The sequence below is a fragment of the Amblyomma americanum genome, chromosome 5 (assembly GCF_052857255.1).
Source record: "Amblyomma americanum isolate KBUSLIRL-KWMA chromosome 5, ASM5285725v1, whole genome shotgun sequence".
In the NCBI taxonomy this organism is placed as follows: Eukaryota; Metazoa; Arthropoda; class Arachnida; order Ixodida; family Ixodidae; genus Amblyomma; species Amblyomma americanum.
The window spans coordinates 19621912-19642623 of record NC_135501.1 but is presented as its reverse complement, the minus strand read 5'-3'; the positions used below and the strand labels follow the sequence as shown (position 1 = coordinate 19642623).

Here is a 20712-nt window from a genome sequence, read left to right as displayed (position 1 = left end):
AAGAATTGTTTCGTTTGGATTGAACTGGAAAACGTTTACTGTGGCTTGCGGCGATCTTAGCGGCTTACTCTGGTGCCAAGGCTTGAATGCCCGGATCCGAGCTGACCAGAACGGCCTCCCATTGATCAAGAGAAAAAATTTTACTAGACCTTCTGAGGGGGGGGTCTTTACATCGCCATGGTATATGATTATATGTCGCTGTTTCGCCATAGAACCTTCCCTTAGGATTAAATTCATCCGGGTACATTTTTGCCAATAGATAGGGGCCAAGAAAGGACCTCGTTTAGAGTCTCCTGCTGGTGGCCTCAGGCGCATTATCCAACGTTTTGTCAGCTGGCGGAAATTTCTGCCTTTCCACTTTGTAATGGCTTCTGGTACGTGGAGGGTTTAGATGGCGTAATGACGCAGTAGTTGCATGGGCTCCCTGACATCCTTAGAGCGTGTAGAGTAGCCGTTTCGGTCTCTCAGGAGACCTCAACTCATCGAGGCAAGCTCAGCCAGAAATCGGCCACCAAGTCACAAAGAGGGGCGGTCGTTTGGTGCCCAGCTTTCAGAGGTCGCAAGGCAGAGCATAGGTCGGTGCAAATTGAAACCTATAGGGTACTTCAAGGCGCAGTGAGAAGAATGTCATTGGAAATGCTGGCTTTAAAAAGTCGATAAATATGGCGGCATGAAGTTCAAGAAGCACTAAAACCCCCAATCTCAGATTTCGACGACGTTTGTCCGAAGCCACTGCCAGGTGGCCCATCTACCACAATGGGCAAAGGGAAACCTGCCCGCTGAGTTGTGTGGAACTTGCCTTGTGGGGAACTATGCAAAAATGTTATGGTAAACACTCTATGGCTCCGAGTGGTTTTCGAACCTATGGTGGCGCGAACAGATCAGCTCGTTGGCCACTGCATCAGACTATACTGACATCGTAGTAGCCGAGCAGGGATGAAGGAAGACTGACGAGAGGCTCTTCATAATCCCAATGCATTGGCGAGAATGTGACGGAAATAACGTCAGAATTTAGGCTTAAAAATTCCGGCCACTGACAACGTTGTCCTTGCTGCTATAACAACTCGGGCCACTAGCAACGGTGTAAGGCTTCATTGTTGCTAAGGGCCCGAGTGCCCGAACGTGTTTCTCGATGGCGGTGCACGGGCTTTTCGACATGGTGTGTTGAGCTTTGCGTGTTGAAGTCGACATGCCTGGCGTCATAACGTTGCGCACGCATGTAGGATTGTTTTCAAATGCGGCAAATAATCGTTGATTTGATATATTTTCGCCAAACTTGGCGTGGTGACGTGTAGCAATCGATGCATTGCAATTAATCCCGCGAAGAGGCGGCACTACTGAATCATGGTTGGACTTGCGAAGAGCGTTGATTATTTCAACCAGTAGGCTTTTTTACGTCGCCCAACACTGAAAAAACAGGAAGCCGCTCTCAGCCATTCTGAGCTACATTTCGTAGGCCATGTGGCGTACGGTAGCAACGAGAAGTGTTTTGCTTTGAGGTAAACGGCGGGCGAAATCGTCTTTCTCGGGCCGGTGTCGGAAAAGGTTCACCTCACCTGTGCGCCGGTCGGTGTGTGGTTGTGTATTTGGGAGGACGTTGGTTGGCCGTGCAGGAGGACTGCGGCGAGCGGCGCACTTTCGAGATAGCTTCTTTCACGAAACGCTTGAACAACGCAGCGTCGGTGGGATCCCTGCTCGTCGTGCGCCATGGCTGCTAACGTTGGCAAACAACGGTGCGTTTGATATTGATCTTTCGGAGCCGATTTGCGTGTTACTATCTTACACCAATGACGTGTGTCACACGTGATGAATTAAAAAGTAGCAAAGTGCGTCTTTTGCAAAGCTGGTAAACTACTTTTGAGGCAGTTTCACTCGTCAAGAATAGATTCCCTCCCGTGTGCAGGTATGAATACAATCAATAAGGTACTCATTCACGCGCTGATCCATATACACATCTTTCAATTGAGCCATGGGCCCTTCAGCTACAAAGCGACAAAATATTTTTTTAAATACATGCTTCTTCTGCAGCGCATTTAATGCAAAACCGTCATAAATATCTAACTTAGGGCCAATTGGCCTGGTAGCTTGTAGCTCATCAAGTGCATTTGTTTCCATAAAATCTCTCTGCACGATTTGGACGTGCAACCTTTGCAGAACAAAGAATCTTTCCGAGCCTCGTGTAAGAAGGGATGTTGAGCCCATGCTGAGCCCATATGGGCTATTTGACTCATGCGTCTTTATCTTATGCAAGGCATATCCAGTGTAGCTTATTAATCCCCTAGTTTCAAGCATGGTCACCTATTTTCAGTTAGCTATAGCTTATTAAGTGCGGTCAACATAATGTGGAAAGTCGTGGCCTTTGCACATCATTGATTGTTTAGTATGTTGAATTTCCGGCAATTCTGGACGAAAGCATTTTTAAACGGGAAATAGCTTATATACGCAATTGTTTCATACTGTCACAAATAGTTTGGGGAATCAAAAGGGCTAGGCACAGGCCGCAAGCAGTAAAGCAATGTCCAGGCTGCAAGAGCACGCGCGTCTCTCACTTCTTTGTCCTCAAGGCGCCACCCGGGGACACCTGGCGGCATTAATCCCCCTCCGCCCCAAAAAAGGAAGCAAAAACGTGGGCGCACTTGGAGCGAACGGGAGTTACTAGTAAACCCAGCGAACAAAGGGCCGCCGAACGGCTGCAGGCAAAAATAAAACAAAAGAAAGCGTGCAAGAGACGCCCGTTACTGCATAAAGTAAGGCTTCATACGCAGTACATGCACGACCTCAGGCTGAGCTCGACGGCGCGAACTCGGCAGACTGTCATACGTCACATCCGTGATGCGGCGCAGCACTGTGTACGGTCCAAAGTAGCAGCTCAGTAGCTTCTCCGACAGGCCTGGGCGACGTACCGGAGTCCATACTCCTTTGCCAGGGTGGTAGTCGACGTCTTGGTGTCGTCGGTTATAGCGTTGTGCATCCGTTGCCTGCTGCCGGCGGATGTGCATACGGGCCAGTAGGCGGGCTTCCTCTGCGTGCCGGGAAATCCCTCGGCGTCTGGCGTGAGCGCCTGGTCGTCAGGGGAGCACGGAAGCATGGCGTCGAGCATTGTTTCGACATCACGCGACATCACGTACATTGCGAGCGCGTCCGCCAAGGTTTTGTTGAGGCGCTCCGTGAGCCCGTTTGACTGCGGGTGGTATGCGGTAGTCTTGCGGTGGGTCGTGTGACTCAGCTGGAACGCCTCGTGCATGAGCTGCGCTGTAAACGCGGTGCCCCTATCGGTGATGACGGAGGACGGGGCGCCGTGTCGCAAAAAAATGTGGTGTATGAAGAAGTGCGCGATTTCAAAGGATGCACCGTGCGGCATCGCCTTAGTTTCCGCATAGAGCGTCACATAATCAGTCACAACTGTAATCCATTTATTGCCAGAAGACGACGCAGGGAATGGGCCCAGAAGATCGATGGCAACTTGGTCAAAAGGTGTGCGAGGTGGCGAAATTCGTTGGAGCAAACCTGCGGGCTTTAGCGGTGGTGACTTACGGCGCTGGCACTCACGGCAACCTGTGACGTAGCGGTGGTGGTATTTGCAAGTTTAGGTCAATAATAGGCCTGACGCACTCGAGCGAGCGTGCGTGCAAATCCCAAGTGGCCAGAGGTGGGTTCATCATGACACGCCGAAAGGATGTCTTCGCGGAGATATGGATTCTAAGATTTCACTATCACAATCAGTGTATCCGCAGGTCTGCCCTTGGAAGATTTGAAGTTGTTTGCTGCTAACATTTTTGCTATCTTCAAAAACGTTCCCGATTGGTTTTCTATTGCAGTCTTAACTTCTCGATGCGAGATACAGAAAAACTGTAATAGAAAGAAAGATTTTGCTACGCATCGGAGGAATAGACCACAGCTTTAATATTTCCAGTAGAGTGTCTTACAATATTTGAATTTTTAAAATTTCTTCAAAGAACGCTCAACATTCAATAGTGAAAGTAATGCATTAACACCACAAATGCATTTTGGTGAAAATGTTTATTAAGGCTCTTACAACCAACTAAGCAGGCACTGAAAACATATGGTGTGTATTCCTCCACTAGCAGTGTGTCACTAAGCACTCTAACCCGACACTGAAACCAGAAATGTTTCAGGTAACAAAGTACTAAGTGTGAATACTAATCGCTAGCTGTCATCTACAGATGTTCCAGTCCTACTGCAAAGTGTGCTCATAATGGTGACCTGCACACATTACATAAACTGAAAAACAAACACTAGTGCCATCACTAAGCATAGGATGGCCTGTTGCAAACGCAGCTTAAAAAGTTAGCCCATGGGTATCACGCAGACAGGAAATAAGCGATAAAACTAAATATGCAGAGTTCAATCAAGCTATGATGCCAAATTATAGTACAGAGTAAAAATATTTACAGAAAAGAATTCCTCAGAAAGCGTTTATGTACATAAATGCCCCACTTTGTACGAAACTATAGTGCGTGAGGGGGAGGGGTGACACACATTCTGCGCTTTGACAAAACAAATAATGGTACCACCTGTAAGCACACGATGCCCTGCTACTAGTACAAGAGATAGCTACCAAGCCTGCGTACACACAGAAAAGGAGTCAATGAGTGCTGTGAAAATTAGTCAGAAGTGTATAGACATGAGCACAGAAATTAAGTCCCAGTGCATGGTTATATGCACATTAACAGGAGATTTAAACAAAGTCAGTCGCTTCTTCACTGGCTGGGGTGGCGTAGAGGCTATAGCATTCAGCTGCTTAACATGAGTTGCAAGTGCTATCCTAGCTGCAGCATACACATTTCACTAGGGACAAAATGCAAAAATGCCCATGTGCTAAGCGATAGTGTTAAAGACCCAAGATGGATGGCATCGATCTGTGGCAGGTTCTCAGTCTGGCATCTCTTGTAGCTAGAACACAGCTTCAGTACATGAACTGCACAAACAAGACTAATCGTTAACAATATCAGGTTGCACATATGTGCATAGATCAGTTCATACTTGATCAAACTGTGTCGTAGTAAAGAGAGGGCAAGTAGATGAGTCCCTTGACAGCGCAAAGTGAACAAGGTAGGGTAGAGACTCAGGGTGCTTGCCAGCGTTTCGAAATTAGCAACTCTTTACCCACACAAAGACAAGTCCTCTTGTCGAAGCGTTGGACTTAACCCTAAGGCTACTGCCTCACGTGTTCACTTTGTGATGATCACACTAAAAAAGTCTCGGTATGGTGGTGAAAAGAGTGCACCATTTTACAGGCATTTTTTTAGCGCAAAGGACGGGACGAGATACAGAAAAGACGAGCACGGGCGCTACTGACAACTGCTTTATTGAAGAAAGATCGAGGCATATAAATACATATCTGGCCTGCGCCAGCGCTACCTAACAAGGAACTTGGAATCACAGCAGATGACGCGATAGGAAACTGATCTCAGCATTATACAAAACGACAGACGTGTCACTAACGCAGTTCTGACCCCCTTTCCTGATAAAGAAAGCTTCCAAAGTTTCACGGGCAGTTTTTTGACACCTTCTGCCAAGGATTGAAGCACTCCGGAACCGTGGCTCACACTTGGTGCAAGCAATGCAGTGGGCAACTAAATTCGTGCGTTCCTTATTGTAGATATTTTTAGCATGCTCCCGGAGTCGATCGTTTACGCAGCGCCCTGTCTGGCCGATGTACACCTTGCCACATGACAGGGGAACCCTGTACACGACGTTCATAGCGCACTGCACAAACCGTTTTTCGTGGTTCTTATGGAGAAGCTCGCAAGGGATATTGCAGTTAGTGAAAGTTCCGCGTTGCAGGTGTTCTTTAGTGTTAAAACCCATAAACCGGATTCCCCTTTCCGCACTATTGTGAACGAAGGTGGTACATGGCAGCATTGTGTCAGTAAGTTTCTTTTGAAGGTGTTGAATGGCCTTGTGATAAATGACCCCTTCCTCGTGAAGAACTCTACCGATATAGTTCGATTTTTTGAAGAGAATAGTGACGTGAAGTATGCCTTCTCTATCGATGTAGAAGAGCTCTTTTATGCTGTGCCTCACCCTGAATTGTTTGCTGCCGTCAAAGATTGCATTGATGAAAATGGTGCTGTGGCTTTCCAGAATGCTGCAGGTTTGACGGTAGACAACTTTTTAGGCCTTTTAGAATTTTATCTTCGTTCCACTTTTATCAAATTTGACGACCAGTTTTATCTACAAAAGAAGGGCATTTGCATTGGTTCATGCATCGCCCCTGGCTTGTGCACCATTTTTTTATCATATATTGATCGCTCTTTACACGATCATTTTAATCATTTTAACAATGACAAAGTCCTTAAAGTTTTTCGTTTTATGGACGACTTTTTAATTGTTTTAAACAACCTCTGCCCCATTTCTAATGAGCGAACACTACAGTGTGTTCTTGATGATTTTAAACTTCATGGCAGAGGGCTCAGTTTTACCTACGAACTTCCAGTCGAAGGGATTCTTCAGTTTTTAGACTTGAGGCTTATGTTCAGGGAGAAGCACGTCTGCTGGGCGTATTCTCCCCGAGCACAAAAAGAGCTCTTGCCGTACGACTCCTCTCATTCGAAAATAGTAAAGAGAGGCATAGCAACTCTCTGCTTGGATTTGGCGCTAAGGAAGTCGTGTGTCCATGAGATGCAGGCAAGTTTTGAGCATCAATTGGGTAGGCTGTTTTCAGCCGGCTTCCCTGGGTCGGTCGTGATGGCAGTAGCGGAAACGCTCCTCAAGAAAATGAATCCTGGTAAGCGCACATCTGCAGCAAAGACTATGGATGGTCAGCAAAAGCCGGAAGTGGTACCGTACCTGCACAAGGTATCCCACAACCTGAAAAAGGTGGCTAATAGGTTTGACGTGCCTATGGTTTTTTCAGCCCCTAAGAAACTTGCTCAGCTGAGCCGCCGCATTACTTGCGAAGACAAAATAAGGGGCTGTCATAAGAACCACGAAAAACGGTTTGTGCAGTGCGCTATGAACGTCGTGTACAGGATTCCCCTGTCATGTGGCAAGGTGTACATCGGCCAGACAGGGCGCTGCGTAAACGATCGACTCCGGGAGCATGCTAAAGATATCTGCAATAAGGAACGCACCAATTTAGTTGCCCACTGCATTGCTTGCACCAAGTGTGAGCCACGGTTCCGGAGTGCTTCAATCCTTGGCAGAAGTTGTCAAAAAACTGCCCGTGAAACTTTGGAAGCTTTCTTTATCAGGAAAGGGGGTCAGAACTGCGTTAGTGACACGTCTGTCGTTTTGTATAATGCTGAGATCAATTTCCTATCGCGTCATCTGCTGTGATTCCAAGTTCCTTGTTAGGTAGCGCTGGCGCAGGCCAGATATGTATTTATATGCCTCGATCTTTCTTCAATAAAGCAGTTGTCAGTAGCGCCCGTGCTCGTCTTTTCTGTATCTCGTCCCGTCCTTTGCGCTAAAAATATGCCTGTAAAATCCGAACACCAACTAGCCCAACAACTCACCCTGTTGAAGTGCACCATTTTTCTTCAAGCATTCTCTAGCCCAACATGCAAAGCACACGTGCAACCATGTGATCTTGTATGTGATTTAAACAGCTGCATTGATGAAAATTAATTTGCTTGTGCTTTATTTTTGGATATGTCCAACGCGTTAATCATGTGTGTTCAGATAAACTCCAGAATTATGAGTTTAGGGGTCCCTTTCTGTCTCTTTTTAACTATCTTTCCAATCCTCAACAGCTCGTTGTATTAGGTAAATATAGAAGTCGCCTGCTGCAGAACAAATCCGGTGTTCCTCAAGGATATATACTTGCACCTATTTTTTTTTAAATTTATATGTCAATGAATCTTGCTCTCTGAAAACTGTGCCGTGTTTTTCAATCCTCTGATGATACGCTCATAGTTGCTAGACATAAGGACTATAAGACAGCATTATCTCTTATCCAACACTACTGCGAGTTAGTTATTGAATGGCACAGCAATAACTTATTGTTAACAATAAACAAACACAATGAGTATTTTTTTACAATTATTTAAAGGGAACTCTTAATGGTGTGTCAAATCGTTTCCACAGACCAAATTGTGCTCTTTGCAAATGCCCATCAATCATGCCTGTGTCAGCGGTCAAATACTTAGGTGTATTCTTCGATTCCGACATTTCTTGGAATACCCATTTGTCATTTTTCTGTTCTCAGCTTCGGAAAGTTACATGTTTGCTGCATTCTGTTAAGACCCTTTGCCCTATGTATGCATGCAATCAAATAGTATACGCCTTAGCCTACAGTGTCTTACGCTATGGTATTTGCAGCTTTTATATGTGGTTTGGTTTGGTTTATAGGGGTTTAACGTTCCAAAGCAACTCAGGCTATGAAGGACGCCGTTGTGAAGGGCTCCGGAAATTTGGACCACCTGGGGTTCTTTAACGTGCACTGACATCGCACAGTACACGGGCCTCTAGAATTTCGCCTCCATCGAAATTCGACCGCCGCGGCCAGGCTCGAACCCGCGTCTTTCGGGCCGGCAGCCGAGCGCCATAACCATTCAGCCACCGCGGCGACTCAAGTCTTTTATGATTCTTTTATTTCTGTTCTGCCTTTTGGCGAAAGAAGGTCACAAGCATACAGAAATCTACCCTGAAATCAGCATTATATGGTAGGGCACGAAATGAAGATAGCGTTTTTGAACTTTTACATATGTCTGACTTTTCTCATCTTTTTTCTGGAACAGTAGTTTTTAAGCCCATCTGGACAAGCGATTTTTGTAAACCATATGTTCCTGTTGAAGATCTGCGAACTCGCGATCGTTTGCTTGTGCCGAGAGTGCGAACCCGTTACGGCGAGCGTCTTTGAAAACATTATGTTCCTTCTGTTCGTAACCAGTTACCCAAAGAAATATTTTCTGCTAATTCCAAAATGATAGTGAAAGCTTGTCGTGTTAAATTACTTTGTTAGTTCTAGTATTGTGTTTTGATGCTTTGTTTTTACATGTTTTTATTTTTCTCTCCGTTTGTGGGTATTTTGCGTCAGCTCTTTTCGAACCCGTTTTTCTTCTCTCATTTTTTTTTCTTTGGCAACTTGTGTGCTCGGTGCATGATTGATATGCTGTCTGCTGCCGGGCACTGCCACTCAAGCCTTCTGAGGCTTTGGCAGGCCCGCATTTGGCAGGCAAACAGGAAATAAAAATTTTTATTTTTTATTATTATTGCTATATGAAGAAAATGTATGGATGCAATGTAATATTAACACCAGCAAAGTACATACCATAACGATCTTCACATTTTTAAGAAGAGCCTGAATAACTTGAAGACACTCAGATGAAAAACTTATTTTGAAAATCTTGCTGTTTATTCAGCCGGGATATTTACGCAAAAAACAGATATATACAGTTGTTTTACTAAGTAAGCTTCATGAATATTATCGCTAAAAAAGTGCTATCACGTTCTCACGGCCGTGCATGTACTCCTCGAGTGTCCTCAATCGCTGCTGCTATCTATTATTAACGTGACAGCATTAAGGGCCCCATGTCGCAGAAAAGCTGGTGTCGTCGGCGTCGGCGGCGATGGCCGTGAGCGAAAAATTCATCCTCCTCTTCCTCCTCCTCTTAGCAATATACGCCACTGCCCCAAGAGATAGCGCGCGACGGTAGCGCCTCCCGCTCGTCTCGTTCGGGCGCAGAGGTGCCATGCGGGCACGCAAGAATTACGCGGTGAGCGTTGAACAACGCAGCGCACATTCAGAGTGCGTTCACAATGAAGCTTGCGGCTTGCTGTCTGTTCGTTCGGCGCGGAAGCTATGCTGGCGTTCGTGGCATCGGGTTTGTCGAGAACGATGTGCCGACGAACTACGACTGCAACTTGAGTCCCGCGCGTTTCGGCAAGGCGCCTGGCAGCGCTTCTACGTGATTTGCCGCTCCGCGCGTCCGTTTCACCGTACGTAGCAGAGCGATTAGTTTAACGGCCAAGGCGTCGCACCGAACGGGCGACGGCGTTCCGTGTACTCCCTGGCAGTACTGTAACACGCCGTCGCGTTCCACTCTTAAAAACGAAGCTTAAGCGTCCTCCAACTTTTTCTCCGGTTAATATCTAGCGCGAGCAAAGCAGGCAGTACACGAGGTAATATACAAATATTTTCATCACGATGTTCCGTACTTTACGATCAGCGCACACATTTTGTACTAATAGCCTTTTTAATAATGCGCTCAATGACATGGTTTTGTTTGCATGCATGTAGACAGTTCAGTTCCATGCCATCTCGTCTCTCAAAGAGAGCCTAAGGGTTACACCACACATAGGTCATAGGTCGGTCTAGATGCGACGATGCGAAGGCTGCACGGTGCAAGGCGTCGGCAATAGCTATAGCATCAATTGGCTCACGAAGTACTGCACCGGAATGAAGTAATGTTCGGTTGTCGCTCCTATGGGCATAAAACACATACATGAACAACGAGTTCAGAAATCCGGGCTTATCTAAGATTTTAATGAATAAAGTCACCGCTGACGGGAAGTGGCGGAATAGAAGCGTCATATTTGCTATTTGTTTTGATAAATTGCTACTGTTCTTTACGGGGGAGAGGGGGGGCTCTCTGGCGAGTAAATGAAATGAGTCAGTGTGCATCATTCGCATCTTTTAGAAGAATGTTCAGATCTTCAATTATCGCTCCTTATTTTTGCTTTTGCTGTGCTGAAGGGTTTTTTTCTGAAGGCTGCGAAAGCTGATTTTCATTTTTCGATTACTCTCCCTAACTTTTGCGTGCACCATGGTTTGCGTTCGCCGCGCCGCAGCGTCATTACCCACGACGGCGCATACTGGTCACGCAGCTCAAAAAGTTAACTTTTGTTTTCCATGCGTTCAGCAATTCCTGCACGCTTTGAGATGCAGACAATGCTTCCAACCGATCCACGTAAGTACCTATCAAGTGCGAGCGAGATGTCCCTCGGGCGTGCTTTAGCGTACGGATATATGCGCCCTCTTTGTTATTAGCGAAGCTTATAAGGTGCAAATTAATTTCGGAGTAGACCACCATATGATCGCTTATACCTGGTAGTTCTGGAGTACACCGTGCTGCCGCAGGTTGGTTGGGCAGCGCCAGGGCTAGAGCAATGCTCCCATGGGTGGGTTCGAAAACCAGTTGCCTTAGTGAAGATGGTCTAAAAATCTCCAGCATTTCCTTTCCGAGACCGCAGGTTATATTAGGTAAAGAGGTCTGCTGCGACTAATTTGTTTCGGACAGATTAAAATTCCCACCGATAACCAAACTGTCATTGTTTACGGCTTCCACTGTTTTTTTTAAATCTTGGAATATCGGCCATCGTAGACGAAGCGCTGATGTTAAGTAGTGGCAGACTAGGAAGAACTTGGAAGAACTTGCAAGCGATGCTTCTTCTGACATTGAATCCTTATGGCACAGCTTTAAAACGACTGTCTCATATTGTATTCATAAGTTCGTCCCACGTAGAAGGAAGCAAATAAAAAGACGTAACCCCTGGATCACCCGCGAAGTCATACACGCTAAGCGCAAAGTTAATCGCCGTAAAAAAGCCCTCAAGGTAAACCCTTGTACGAAAACAAGGAGCAATCTTAACCTTGCAATACAAAGCATGAAACTTCGAATAAAGACTTCTAAATTATATTACTCTAATAACACTCTCAATAACTTTATAAGAACGTCCCTATCAAAATTTTGGAGCTACCTTAATCCTAAAAGACAAACTGAAAACCCAGCCTTTAAAGAAGATAGCCTTGAGATAGCAAACGAACTGAATGATTACTTCGCGTCAGTTTTTTCTAACGATAATGGTATAGTCCCTCATCAGACCTCACGAACAACGAAACACATTGAATCATTAACTGTAACTGAGACTGGGGTACTTAACCTGTTGTTAAATCTAGACACAAAAAAGGGACCAGGACCAGACAACATCCCAAATTCCTTTCTAAAAAGATATGCCGAATGGATGGCTAAGTATTTGTGCTTACTTTTCATTAAATCCCTCTCAACATGTACCCTTCCAAAGGAATAGAAATTAGCCAAAATTATTCCGATACACAAATCAGGAAACAGGACAGATGTTTCTAATTACAGACCCATCTCTATCACCTGTTCAGTGTCTAAAGTACTCGAACACATCATACTGAAACACATAACCGTTTTCCTTGAAAATGAAACCATACTCTCCCCATTTCAGCATGGCTTCCGCCAAGGCCTTTCGACAGTAACACAGTTATTAGAATTAGTCCACAACTTATCCCACAGCATAGACAGACAAAAGCAAACCGATCTAATACTACCAGATTTTTCAAAGGCATTTGATCAGGTTACACACATTAAATTAATTAATAAACTAGAATCAAATCTAGGTCGTGGCTTTATAGTTAATTGGATTAGCAACTACTTATCAGGCAGAACACAATTTGTAGAAATTAATCATCAAGCCTCCCACATAGTAAATGTTGTGTCTTGTGTACCTAAGGGTTGTGTCTTGGCACCTGTTCCTTTCTTGATTTTTATAAATGATCTGACGACTAATCTCAACGTTAATATACGACTTTTCGCCGATTACTGTGTAATTTATCGTGAAATTAATACTATAGAGGATCATGAAGCTCTTAACAACGCATTACATTCTATAGCAAAATGGTGCACTGACTGGCAGATGACACTCAACGCTACTAAATCTGCTGTTATGACAGTTTCTGGAAAGAAACATAAATCCGACTTTCGGTATACTATAAATGGCAAACCACTTACTGTAGTGACTAATCATAAGTATCTTGGCGTACTAATAACCCATGACCTCAGGTGGAACGCTCACGTGGACAAAATCACCTCAACAGCTTTGAAACGACTCTTTTTTCTTAGACGGCGCCTCACATTAGCCCCTTTTCAAACTAAGCATTTAGCCTACAATGTATTGGTTAGATCTGTTCTCGAATATGCTAACGTCGTTTGGTTTCCTTATACTAATCAAGATATAACCAAACTTGAAGCCGTTCAAAGAAAAGCAGTCAGATTTATATTTAACAAATACAAATAACCGATTTGCCTACTGAATTAATGAAAACTGAAGGAATAAAATCATTGCAGACCCGTGCAAAAGTCGCACGACTAAAACTCATGTTTCAACTAATAAATCGACATCTAAAACTCGACACTACTAAATATATTTCCATTGGATCTCCGAAGCAAGATCAACGCGTCATAAACATTCACATACATTAAGTGAGTATCATTTCCATACTAACTGCTTTAAAAATTCCTTTTTCCCACTAGCAATTCGAGAATGGAACAGCCTTGATCCCTCCATTACTAACTGTTCATCATTGACAAAATTTAATATTGCAGTTGAGAGTATGTCCTGTTATTAGTGATTCATTCCTGGTTGCTTGCGTTCTGTTATTATTATACCCATGGTTATTTATTTTATTTTTTTATGTGTAAGCTTTCTTTTTGTCAAACTATGCAGCGTTACATAAACTAAACACCTATACTATGTTAATGCCTTTGCAGTGTACGCTTATAATATTTACTGTTTACTTATTGTCTGCGTATTATAACAACTAGCAATGTTTCAACATTTTGTTATTCTTTGTATAATACTACAGACATTAGCCTTATTTTATGTGTTATTTGATTGTTTTCGTCACAGCTCGGTTGTATTTTCGTTTTACCGTTTGTTGTTTTTCTTAACATGCTGACCAGTATAATGTTCCGATTATGCTTGACCGCTTTCTGTTAACATACTAAGCCCTCCTGCCACAATCCCAATTGGGATTAGCAGTATTTGTAATAAATAAATAAATAAATAAATATGCTGTGATATTCCTGGTAACATCACAATGCTCTTGGGACATTGCCGCGATATCGTTGCGTGATTTTGACAGTCGTTGGAAGTACTCTACTGAGACAGGTGGAGAACAGAGCACCAATGAAGCTCTAGAAGTTAACTGACAAGCAATGAAGCTTAGGCTTTACGCAGATACGGACTCCATGGCTAATTTCTACAAAACACAAGTTTCCTTGAAAGTTGCGTTTACCAAAAATTGAAGGAAATGGGTTTTTATTCTTTATGCTACATATATTAAATTGGCATTTTTCTTTACAATTCACCCGCTTATACAAAGAGAGCGAAAGAGCGCGTATCTTTTTCCGCACTTATTTACGCAAAGATGCAATGTCACCGAATTGGAATGGCGCACACCTAGAGCGGAGCGGGAACATGAGACAGGAAATAGACTGGCACACAACAGCCTTTCTTTTTCGCACTTGTACTCCCGCATTTGAATTTAGCAACGGGAAATAAATTTCTCTTTTTTATTACAATTTTCTCAGTAATAAGTTGAGTGTTTTGCATCCATTACACTAGGAAGAAACATTATACGGAGTTGTCCTCGTAAACCCTTTCAGAGCATAATGAAGGCCATGTCGCACGCTCGAATTTTTGAATACCTTTTAATCTGCAAGAAGTGCCTGGATAAGCAGTACTCAGGAGAACACAACGCGCACACAGGCAGAGCTAGGCCGTAGAAGACATGCCAACCGTAAACCAGAAAGTTAGACTGAGAAGTGTGGGCACATCAAAAATAAACATAGAAGAGACGGTGTTAAGAAACGCGGGGAGAGGCTAAACAGCTACATTCCGCCAGATGGGCTTCAAGAGACCTAACCGACTCACAATTCCTTAACGCGCTCAACTATAAATTTATCCCAAGTAAAAAGCTCTTGCGCACACCAAATTTATTTATTTATTTATTTACTCTGAAATACCCCGCTTTGCCCAGGGCGCGTTATAAAGGTGGGTAACAGCCTAGAAAATAAAAAAAAATATTCATTGGTACGCCATATTTGTTTGCCAGACAGTGCGTTCCGCTTTGTTACGGTTGGCAGACAAACCTGACTTAGCACAAAGTTTCGTCCTTTTCAGGTGTTGTCGAATTTGATCTTATGATCAGTTCATTTAGATATGTACTGCTGTTTCTTAATGTGAATATCTCCGAACTCTACTCTTGTCAATTATTTCGAATAACAATTTCAGGTGGAGGTTTGTTCAACACCAGCATAGTGCTTGCAGTTTAAACTCAGTGTTCGTTTTAGTACACAATTCTCCTCGCTAATAACGCGCTGAGAAAGGCATTGGCACTCTATTCTGTTTTGGTGGATTTGATTAATGAGGGATTTTTGATGACGTTCCTAAACAATCACGCACATTCTCTAATATGTGTCCCCCGTTCCAGTTGGCGTTTTGTTAGTGTGTAGCGCGTTATTCACACCAAATGTACAACCAACTAGCCCACATTGCTGTCTTGCTCTAATGTCAAATGAAAAAGAAATATAAACTAATTTTTTTAGAAGGTCGAGATTTCTGGCTTCGTTGAATAAAATTTTGCCCTCTGGCTGCCTTAGAACTACCATTTTCATGGACTGGTATACAACAACTGCATCTTACCGATACTCACCTATGAGCGAGGAACAAAGGGACACAGTAAGTCAAGGACAGCGCAGCGAGCTATTGAAAGGAGAATGATAGGCATAACGTTAAGAGACGGGAATAGGGCAAAGTGGTTGAGGGAACAAGCGCGGGCTAATGACATCGTAGTAGAAATCAAGAGGAAGAAATGGGCTTGGGTAAGAAATCTAATGTGAATGCAAGATAACCGATGACCGCTAAGGGTAATGAACTGGACACCAAGAGAAGGGAAGCGTAGCAGGCAGATAAGATTATGAGATGAGCAGATGAGATTATGAAGTTTGCGGATATAGGGTGGCCGCAGCTGGCACAGGACAAGGTTAATCGGGCAAATATGGGAGAGGCTTTTGCCCTGCAGTGGTCGTAGTCAGACTGGTCATGACGATGATTCACATGGGCATTCTATGAAATGTGAGGTGAAAACACCTGACTCATATAGATATACGTATGCTGCTGAAAATAACGTTTGCGTCTCATAAATAACGAGTGTCATTTTTATTATTTCTTCTGTTAAAAGACAGGCGGATGCCTTTTTTGGAACCGAGTTCTATTTTCAATATAGCAGACCGCGCAAGAATATTCGTTAGTTCACACTGAAAGTGAACAGCATACCCTTCAGTGTGAGTTTTTTTTGTACGCAATGCAGGTTCTGGCGAAGAAGCGCCAACGAGCAGAAATTCCTTGCAGAATCTCATTAACTTACACTGATCATGTCAGTGGTCTCGAAACGGAGCCCTGAGCAACGCCCGATGTCACGTCGACACAGAGTGAAGTGGCACAGTTGCGAAGTGCTTGTGTATGGGCTAGTCGGAATATGAAGGTGGGAGATTGCGCTTAACAGTTCGTGCTGTCGTCTTTACCTCTATCAGTCTAAGCAGCGCACGTCTTCCATATAGCAAAGTGAATGCAACAGGTCGCCGGCTGTGCGACTATCTTGTGGCCGTGGTTGCGCAGGCTATTGTGAAGCATAAAGTTGAATGGCGTGAAGGAACAAACACAGGAAGACACAGAGAGTGAAAGGCGCCTAATACGAACTGAGTTTATCGTGGAAAATACAACCTTTATACGCCAATACATTATCACCAACAATGCGTATCATAGTCAGGACTAGCTAACAAGAAAAATATATCTACAGAAAAAGATTACATTTATGTATAAAAGCCAGGGCGTTGCTACTCACAGAAGACGACATGAAAAATTTACGAGCATGATAACAAGATTGAATCACAAAATCTACACATAACCATCTAAAAAATCCTGTTCCCGGCCACTCAGTTTGACCGACGAAGTGTTTTGCACGTGGGCCCACCTTTCTCTATGTTAACGGCTTCTTTAACTTCCCTTTCAACTCGCTCCCTGCCTTTCCCGATAAACTTTGCCTCTTCCAGCACCGCTCCGCAATCTTTACAATCTCTGCAGTGATCAGGGAGGTTCCCCTCTTTCATTTTTTTTATTGTCCTTTTGTGCTCACTCGCTCTCTCGTTGAAACAACAGCCGGTTTGCACAATGTAGACACGCCCACACTTGAGCGATATCACGTAGATGACTTTAGACCTGCATTCCGCATAACGCTGCATATATGCTTGATAACGCACCTCGGGGGTCCATTTTCTCTCACGGAGCATATCTTGCCAAGCTTACATGGTGCTGAAAACACTACATTAAGACCATAACGGCCTCCTATGTTCTTGATATTGTTGATATTGTGCAAATGTGGTGTTTTCAGCTGGGAAAGGACAGGGTTAATTAGGGAGACTTGGGAGAGGCCTTTGCCCTGCAGTGGGTGTAGTCAGGCTGATGACGATGACGACGACGACGATGACGACTTGTCGGTTCTGATTTACACCCACTAAAATATTTTTCTTGCCCTGGAAGTTTCTACTCAGTAATGGTTTGGATCATTTTTAAGGCTCCGCCGATTATTTGTTTCTTTTTTGATTCACTGATTTATTTTTGTGTATTTCACTTACCGTCTTGGCCTGGCGAGAATTGTGAGGAGACTGGCACTATAAAAATAAGAGGGAGGAGGTTCATATTCCTGTAAAAGCTCAAAAATAAAAATGGCATCTTGTTCTTCACTTTCTAAAAGTGCTTGTGCTTTTTATACCTTACCAAAACTTCTAAGAGCCGATGTCCCTGCGTCTTCTCTTTATAGAAGCTTTATCTCTCAAGCCTCGCGCGGCTGTCAAAGGCGGTCCAGCATTTGCCTTCATGCATGCGTCATTGCAAATCCTCGGGTTCTTTCAGGCACCACTCAAAATAGCGATGTTTTCTTTCTAGCTGAAAACCAGTGGGGATCTAGCCTGAACACCTCGACGCTAATGAAGAAGCTGAACCTTGGGAGTCAGTTCCAGTCACCGCTTGATTGGTTCCGTCCGCGTGCTGGGCAAGAAGGAGAATACTTGTCCTATGGAGATTTTCTCGACCTTATGAGATCACTTTTTACTGATCTTGGCGATGTAACAACCAATGAAACACAGACAGAAGCTGCGTTGGCGTTTAGTAGCTTCGATACTGACCATAACAAATGCTTAGATGCTTCAGAGTTTAACAGAATGTGGACATCATGGATCAAGGTCATACTGTCCCCAAAGTTTGCCTTACTTGTTGTTGATGTGCAGAACGACTTCATCACAGGAAGTCTTTCAGTGAAAAATCTCACTGACAATCGCGACCCTGAACGCATTGTGCCTGTGATCAATGAACTTGCCGAAAATCTCCCATGGGAAGTGATTGTCTACACTCAAGACTGGCACCCAACGAGCCACATCTCATTTTTCGAGAACAAAGACCGCCGCCTGTTCCATTCCAGTAGTCCCGTGAGTGCTGAGGAATCCAAGGTTTTTGATACCGTGGCGTTTGCTGATAATGAAACGAGCTCTGGCAGCATTGTGCAAACTTTGTGGCCAGCGCACTGCGTGCAGGATACATGGGGAGCACAGCTACACCAAGCGCTCAGGGTGCCTGACCACGCGCTCTTAGTTCGCAAGGGCACGGATCCAGATGTGGACAGCTACTCTGCCTTTTGGGATAACGATAGTCGCAATGCAACAATTCTTGAAGCGGAGTTAAAGGCTAGAAACATAACACACGTTGTCATCTGTGGAATAGCTTACGATGTCTGTGTGGCTTCAACAGCGCTACATGCCATACAGTTAGGTTTCGCGACCCTTATCGCTGATGATGCATCCTGCGGCACTTCTGCAGTTGCTACAATAGCCGCAAAGGCCTCCTTAGCTACCAAGCACTGCATTTTCCCTGAAAGCTCTGTAGTTATGCAAGTGGTCCGTGGAGTGATACGACCCCTGGAGCTCGGCCTTCAGCTCGCCAAGACGCAACGAGCAAAAAACAACTAATTTTCTTTCCAGCCTCTCGTCAGCCTTGGGACTCCCGGGTATAATTTAGGCTCTGACCGGATTTGTAGGCAATAAGTTCATATCTGTCGACTGCAGAATGACGCTCAGCAGCGGAGTGCCTGCTTATTTCTACGTTCCCTTTAACTGCTAAATCCGCGCTTCGTCTGCAATTAGATGATAGACAGAAAATGTGGAAAGTTGAGATGAGAACACAGCCATATCAGCAGCCCGCACATATCCCTGTTATGACACTCCGGATTATAGAGGAAGCCGAAGGGCGCACTTCGCGGCCAGCTGCATGTAGCTTCACTAAAGAGGCGAGGAGTACGCCCCAGCTCTCAAGCAGTGCTTGCAGATAAGTAGCCGTCCCTGAGTGCAGGACAAGCAGAACAACACAAACCATTTATACAGCTGGTGACACGAATGTTTAGTTTCGTTTTGTGGCACTGCAAAGCGACATATTTGCATTGTTAGTACTGTCCAAGCTTAATACTACTTACACTACTAGAACAATTGAGGAATTTATTAGTTGCCTCTAATAAAAAGTTTTTGAAAAATAGAAAGGACACAGAATTTGTTGTTTTCTCCGCTGAAGATAAGGTGATCATGATGTTATCCTGGATTATGGCTTGTCTATTCGAGAACATATTGAGACCTATTAACCTTAAAATTCGTCTTTATGTCTTCAGCCAGGAGTTACTTATTATTACTCATTGCTCATCTGTCTAGCTGTGGTGACAATGAAATGACAAAATTACTTGTTCTTCCTTGGTACAATTATTTCCTCCCTGATTGCAAGCTGCACTAAATTATTAGCCCGTATAATACAACATGCCGTAAGACTTGTTTCAAGCTATTGCTATTCAAAGCTCTGCTTTATATAACAAAACCCGCTGCGCATATTGTAATCAGTACCTAAACAGAGGTATTTTCAATGCGTTTTGACAAGTTCACCCGAAGCAGATAGGCCTTCAGTTACCGTAAGCAAACGACTGCATTCTACACCATGCTATTCTGCGACGCTTAGCTTAGAATAACTGGTGTTTCTAATAATGTAAACGTTTCAAAAATTCGGGCTTTAATTCTCGGCATTAATACCATTCTCTGTACGCGCACTCTTGCGAAATATACCGTTTGTTTCTTCTGTCTTCTGGAGGAAACCATTGCTCCGTTTGTACTCTCCGTAAAATTTTCTTGCTTTTATGCATTTAAAACATCACTGCTACATTACAATATGGAAAACTGAGTTTGTGAACAATAAAGTGCCGTATTATGTTTGTAATCCGATGATATTCAAAGATAGATACTGTTTGCAGTTGTTTTGTGCAGATATGGTATCATGTCATGGTCCGCTTACTGAAATGCTGTCACTGTTGCTGCACACCGCCTCTACAGGAGAAGACCACGGTGTCATTCCTCTTGCTTTTTGTCTTCTAAAATGGAAGAATTTTGTATTGTCTTAATAAATGCACGTGAAAAAATTCGGTGTCTATAGATGCTTCCAAACGAACCAGGAAACCCGCTGGGCCGTGGCAGCGCCGACCATGCAGTGCGCGTTGGCGCTGGACAAAGTGTCACGCAATGTAAGAGGAAACGATTCCGCTCATAGCACTGCACTTCCTCACCTACGTACATGCCATCCCACACATATAACTCATCAGTGGCGCAAGGGCCAGCAGTTGAACCTGCAAAAATTAGAGGGGCTACTTAAGCTCCGCCTTGAACATGTGAGGCGATATCGTTAATGAGTTAATGCCCATGGATGCGAAATTCATCATTCTCGACTTTAAATTGAGGTCACTCCTTCCGCATTGGCGAAGCCGTTAAGGGATGCGCCACTGCCCTGAGATGGCAGGCGCTGCCACCGGTGGGCTTTGTGCGGCCCAAGTTGCTATTCCCTAGCAGTCTTTCTCGA

The 20712-nt window shown here is 44.2% G+C and overlaps 1 protein-coding gene across 1 annotated transcript in view; it reads left to right on the top strand.

Moving 5' to 3' along the window:
• Positions 1-20269, top strand: part of LOC144134592 (uncharacterized) — a 36664-nt gene extending 16395 nt beyond the window's left edge. The window contains exon 3 of the mRNA XM_077667480.1: positions 17722-20269. Coding sequence (XP_077523606.1) covers positions 17722-18797 — 1076 coding nt within the window. The 3' untranslated portion in view covers positions 18798-20269. The remainder of the gene's footprint in view (positions 1-17721) is intronic.
• Positions 20270-20712: the final 443 nt, after the last annotated feature.